The sequence below is a fragment of the Corylus avellana genome, chromosome ca4 (assembly GCF_901000735.1).
Source record: "Corylus avellana chromosome ca4, CavTom2PMs-1.0".
In the NCBI taxonomy this organism is placed as follows: domain Eukaryota; kingdom Viridiplantae; phylum Streptophyta; class Magnoliopsida; order Fagales; family Betulaceae; genus Corylus; species Corylus avellana.
In genome coordinates this window covers 21,115,413-21,121,279 of record NC_081544.1, presented here as the reverse complement: position 1 = coordinate 21,121,279, position 5,867 = coordinate 21,115,413, and the positions used below count along the sequence as shown (strand labels likewise).

Below are 5,867 nucleotides of genomic sequence, written 5' to 3'. Positions count from 1 at the left end.
CGTGATTAAGGGTAGACGGTGGCCGGCGTGGTGGTTGGTTGGCCGGCCTGGTCTGTGGTGTTTGGTGACGTATGTGGTTGCCAGGGAACCTGGTTTGTTTGCGCAGCAGCTGAGTTGATGTTGAATCGCTGCCTTGCGGTCGTCGATTGGGTCTGTGGTTGTTGGTTTTGATATTTCTGACGTGGTCTGCCGGTCTTCATCGAGTTTGGTTTGTTTCCGGCATGTCTCCGGCAAAGGTTCCTACTAAAAAGTTGATCAAGTGGTCGCCGATTGCTTCTGTGGCTTATGGGTTTGGTATTGACGGCATCGTGTGTCTATTTTTGGAGAGTTTGGTTGTCTCCGGTGAAGCTCCGACGAAGCTCCTTTTGGGTTTTTCAACTGTCTTTCCACTGGTTCTTCCCTCTTTCTCATTATTTTACTGATTGGTGTTGGTTTGAGATGGTTTTTACCCTTTTTCCAGGATTGTTGCAGTGTTTTTTTTTTTTTTTTCTCGGTTGTTAAAGTTATTTATTTGCTACTTCTGTGGTGGAGCTTATTTTGGTCTCTTTGTTGATTGAGATTATGGCCCCTACTAGTTCAAGTCTTGTTCCAGATTCTGATCTCATCTCCATTCCAAAAGATGAGTATGCTCAATTCTTAGCCTATAAGCAGGCCACTTCCACTACTACTCTTGCTCAGTCATGTACTGCATCTCACTGTCTTTTATCCTCCACTTGCAACTCATGGATTCTTTCCTTTTAATTTATTATCCATTAGTAAAATTACCAAAGCCCTTAATTGTTCTGTTAGTTTTTACCATTCTTTGTGCATTTTTAAGGATCTCAAGACGCGGGGAATGATTGATATGGGGCATGAAGTTGGTGTTTATATTATCTGGATCTCACACCTTAGGTTCCCCCTCGTGCTTTGCAGTCATCAACCTCCGCTCTACAGTGGCATTGTCATCTTGATCATCCTTCCCTTCCTACGTTGAAACATCAAGCCCCGAGTCTTCGTCATGAGTTGTCTGTGTCTTGCAAAGCTTGCCAGCTTAGTAAGCATCATCGTGTTCCTTTTCCGTCAAGAGTTGTTAGTCGGGTTTCTTGTCCTTTTGAGTTAGTTCATTCTGATACATAGGGTCTTATGAATATTGCGTCCAATAAATTTCATTATTTTGTGACATTTGTGGATGATTTTTCCCGTATGACTTGGTTATTTTTAATAAAAAATCACTCGAAATTATTTTCTGCCTTCCAATTTTTTCATAATATGATTAAGTTTCAATTTTCTCAGAAAATTTGTATTTTGCATTCTGATAATGCCAAAGAATACACTTCTAGTTCTTTTGCCTCTTATTTATTTGATAAAGGCATTATCCATCAAACATCATGTGCTCACACTCCACAACAAAATGATGTTGTTGAACGCAATAATCGTCCTTATTGGATGTTGTGCGCTGTCTCTTACTTCAAATGCATGTCCCCAAACATTTTTGGAGTGATGTTGTTCTCACTGCTAATTATCTCACTAATCGGATGCCCTCCTCGGTCTTAGATGGTGCTTCTCCACATTCGCTCTTATACTCTTCTTCACCACCGTTTGCCTTACCACTCAAGGTTTTTGGGTGCATTTGCTATGTTCACAACTTGGGTCCTAGCTATGATAAACTCGATCGTCGCTCTACTAAATGTGTCTTCCTTGGTTATTCCACAACTCAAAAGGGATATCGTTGTTATAATCCTATTCTTCGCCGCTACTTTACTAGCACCGATGTCACATTTGTTGAGTCTCTTTCCTATTTTTCTATTGACGTGTCTTTCGAAGCAACTACCCTTGAGCCTAATGTCTCTTCTGTTCCGCTGCCTATTCCATATCTCTCTGAGTCTGTCGTGTTGCCTCCACACTCTTCTGCTCCTCTCCAGGTTTATACACATCATCCACTCCCATCAGCTCCTGCACCTCCACCATCATTCGTCTCGTCTTCGGATCCGCTATCAGCTGCATCAGATTCCTTGCCCATTGCCCTACGGAAAGGTACACGTTCGTGCACTACTAAACATCCTAACAATCAGTTTGTATCCACTAGTTCTTTATCTCCTTCCCATTCTTGCTTTATTTCCCATCTTTCTACTGTTTCCACCCCAAAAATAGTGCACGATGCCTTATCTGACTTTGGTTGGAGGCAAGCTATGGAATTTGAAATGAAGGCCTTGCATCAAAATGGTACATGGGAATTTGTTCCATTACCGCCTACTAAGAAGATTGTTGGTTGCAAATGGGTATACACGATTAATTTTAATCCTGATGGTTCAGTTGAATGGTTGAAAGCTTGTTTAGTTACTAAGGCTATACCCAGACATATGGTGTTGATTATGATGAGACGTTTTCTCCAATTGCCAAAATCTCTTCAGTTTGTATTCTTATTTCTTTGGCTACTAATCTTAATTGGCCCTAATTTCAATTGGATGTCAAAAATGTCTTTTTTACATGAGGAAGTTTATATGGAGCAACCACCTGGGTTTGTTGCTTAAGGGGAGTATCAGAGTTGTGTCTGTAAGTTAAAAAAAGGCATTGTAGGGCCTCAAGCAATCTCCACAGGCATGGTTTGGGAAGTTCTCTGAGGCAGTTATGGAGTTTGGTCTTCAGCGCTGTCAGACAGATCATTCAGTATTTCACTTACATACTAGTGCAGGCTACATTCTTCTTGTGGTATATGTAGATGACATTGCGATTACAGGTGATGATTCGGGAAGCATTGCTCAATTGAAACTGTTTTTACAGCAAAAATTTCATACAAAAGATTTGGGAAAACTAAAACATTTCTTGAGGATTGAAGTTGCAAGATCCCGAACAGGTATCAATTTATCTCAAAGAAAATATGTACTTGATTTGTTAGAAGAGACAGGTTTTCTGGGTGCTTGTCCTGTTGACATTCCAATGGATCCTAATCAGAAATTAGTAAAAGATGAAGGGGAATTATTTGAAGATCCTGGTAGGTATCATCGTTTGGTTGGAAAGTTGACTTACCTTACTATTACTAGGCCAGACATCTCATATGCAATGAGTGTTGTTAGTCAGTTCTTGGAGGCTCCTAGGGTTTCACATTGGGAAGCTGTTACTCGTATTGTTCGATATTTGAAAAGAGCTCCTGGCTTTGGGATCCTATATAGACCAAATGGACACCTCCAGGTAGAAGGGTTTATTGATGCATATTGGGCAGGTTCTCCCTTAGATAGGCGATCCACTACAAGATATTGTACATTCTTGGGTGGTAATTTGGTGACTTGGAAAAGTAAGAAATAGACGGTGGTGGCACTGTTCAGTGCCGAGGCAGAGAATATAGGGCAATGTCTAATACTACTAGTGAATTGACGTGGTTACAAAATTTTCTCCAAGAGATTGGATTCGCCGCTCCTAATCCTATCCCGTTATTTTGTGATGATCAAGTTGCTATACATATTGTGTCCAACTCTATTTTTCATGAAAGAACCAAGCATATTGAGGTCGATTGTCATTTTGTTCGAGATAAGATACTCGGCAGAGATATATCTACACCATTTGTGAAGTCTGGAGATCAACTAGCATATATGTTTACAAAACTCTTGTGTCGGAAGAAGTTAGAGCTTATTTGTTCCGAGCTGAACTTATATGATATATATGTTCCAGCTTGAGGGGGAGTGTTAGAAAAGTGTATTAGGGTTAATATGTTATATGGTAGTTTGGTCTTTGTGTCATTAGGGTTTATCCTATATATTAGGATGTTTGCATTGTGAAAGATAAGGTGAATAATAAGATATTAACAGCAACCTCCTCCTTCTCCTCTTCTCCCTCTCTAAACTCCCTCCTACAAACCTTAGCAGAGAAAATTTCATGTTGACAAGTTTATTTTGATTCATTATGATTTTTGTTTATATCAAATTAATGCTTGCTTTGTTTGATTTTATTCATAACATATGCTCAATAAGAATAATTACTCCCATTCAATTTAACACTAATGGCTTCAAGAGAACCGTCTTTTTCACTCGCCATCTTCAAATAATAAGAGACAGAGATTTTTTTTTTTTTTTTTTTGACATGTCCACACAAGGAAAGGGGGAGGGGGATTAGAACTTGTGACCTCCGCTTCATGAGGCGTGATTCACAACCGATTGAGTTACCCCTTGGTGACGAGACAAAGAGAATTGAAGAAGAGAGAAGATCATGCTTTGTTTTCTTATTCATATCATGTTTAGTACACAAACAAGACAAAGTAAACAAGTATAATACAATAACCCTAAAAGCAAGACAAAGACTAAAAAACCCTTAGTAGATGGACAAAGACTAAAATACCCTTAGTAGTAACATATATATATATATATATATATATATATATATATATATATCCATTCCTGAAATTAATTAGCTAATAAATGAAATAAATTTTAGTTTGCAACACATTATAAATATGGGTGGGCAGCAAAAACACCTTTCTAACTCAAGAAACAAATGTTTTACCCTTTGATGATACATATGTTGTTAACCGTAGATTGCAGTCCATAAGTTTGTTCCACATTTCTGGCCAGCAAAAAATCCAAGTCTAATCATTTGCTTTGCATTTCAGAAGCACAGACAGTAATGATGTTTTTTGGTTTTCATTAAGGTTTAACAAAGTAGGAGTGTTAGCAAGTTTCTTAGAATAGCGATCAAAGACCTCATCCATGATGATATTTCCAAAATGCTTTTCAAGTACTCCTCCAAGTCCAGCTCTGAGGGTCAAAGTAAGTAATTGGACATTTACTTGCTTGTCTTGGATACCCAACTCTTGGATGCTCTCAATGGTGAAACGCCTATTTCTTTCAATGGCTACCATTAACTCTTTTGGAGATGGGAAATAAAGGGGTAGATTGATAGAGTCCAAATTTGCTTCAGAAACTAAGCCCTGCAATCAAGATACCCATTAGCCTCTCATTGAAACTTTAGTCTCTATCTACTAATTAATTTATGACATGATTTCTTACCATTTTTTCCATGTCCATCAGGCAAGATTCCAAAAGTTCTAGATGTGTACAAATGGTGAAGTCAGAAGAGAGAATGACATCTGGTACAGAAGCTATGAGAAGTACCATCAACCCTCCAACTACAAGCTCCTCTCCTCTGGCAAACAGGAAGGACTCCATGTCCATGGCATATTGAGTGCTATAGGCCTCCACAACTTCCTTTGGAGCATTTTTGTAATGTATCCTTCCTTTATTCCATGCAGGAGAAGTTCTGTTCATAATCTCTTTGGGCACCTTGGATAGCCAGTTTAGGGAATGAGAGGAGTGAAAAATGTGAATACTGGCTTTGGGAAATAGGCGGCCATAGAAAGAGCCAGGCACCCCAGCGGCTAAGTACTTTCTCTTTGGTGGTAATGACTTGAAGAGAGTGTTGAAGTCATTGGAGGAATGGTCGTTAAAGAAAACTTGGAATTCTGGGATCTCATCATGATCTTTCGAAAGCTGGTATTTGTGTTCTAAGGCCTCTACAATGTTCTGCACTGCAAGAAAGGTGTTGGGTCCTGTTGAACAACCCAAGTCTGCAACAAAAATTGAGTTTAAAGGTCCAGAAAGGACATTGATGTCAAATTTCTTGACAATTGCCTCTTTTATCATTTCTTTGCCCGCTTCAACATATCCTCTCTACAAACCAACAAAGCCATTATTTTCAGTTTGAATGCCTTCATTTATAACAATTATTATGCATGATGACAACAATGGAAGATGCGTGATTGGCCGTGTTCAGATTCAAATCTAGCAATTATTCATTTTTGCTACAATACTTAAATAGACATTGTGAGTTCAATGAATAATTTTAGAGATATGATAGGGGCTCAACTGAGTTTTATCTAAGACCCAACTTTTACTTACGTG

The 5,867-nt window shown here is 38.9% G+C and overlaps 1 protein-coding gene across 1 annotated transcript in view; it reads right to left on the bottom strand.

The window, feature by feature from the left end:
* Positions 1-4,160: 4,160 nt before the first annotated feature.
* LOC132178211 (uncharacterized) overlaps positions 4,161-5,867 on the bottom strand; it is an 8,697-nt gene continuing 6,990 nt past the window's right edge. The window contains exons 6-7 of the mRNA XM_059590659.1: positions 4,977-5,636; positions 4,161-4,897 (exon numbers count right to left, since the gene is read on the bottom strand). Coding sequence (XP_059446642.1) covers positions 4,556-4,897; positions 4,977-5,636 — 1,002 coding nt within the window. The 3' untranslated portion in view covers positions 4,161-4,555. The remainder of the gene's footprint in view (positions 4,898-4,976; positions 5,637-5,867) is intronic.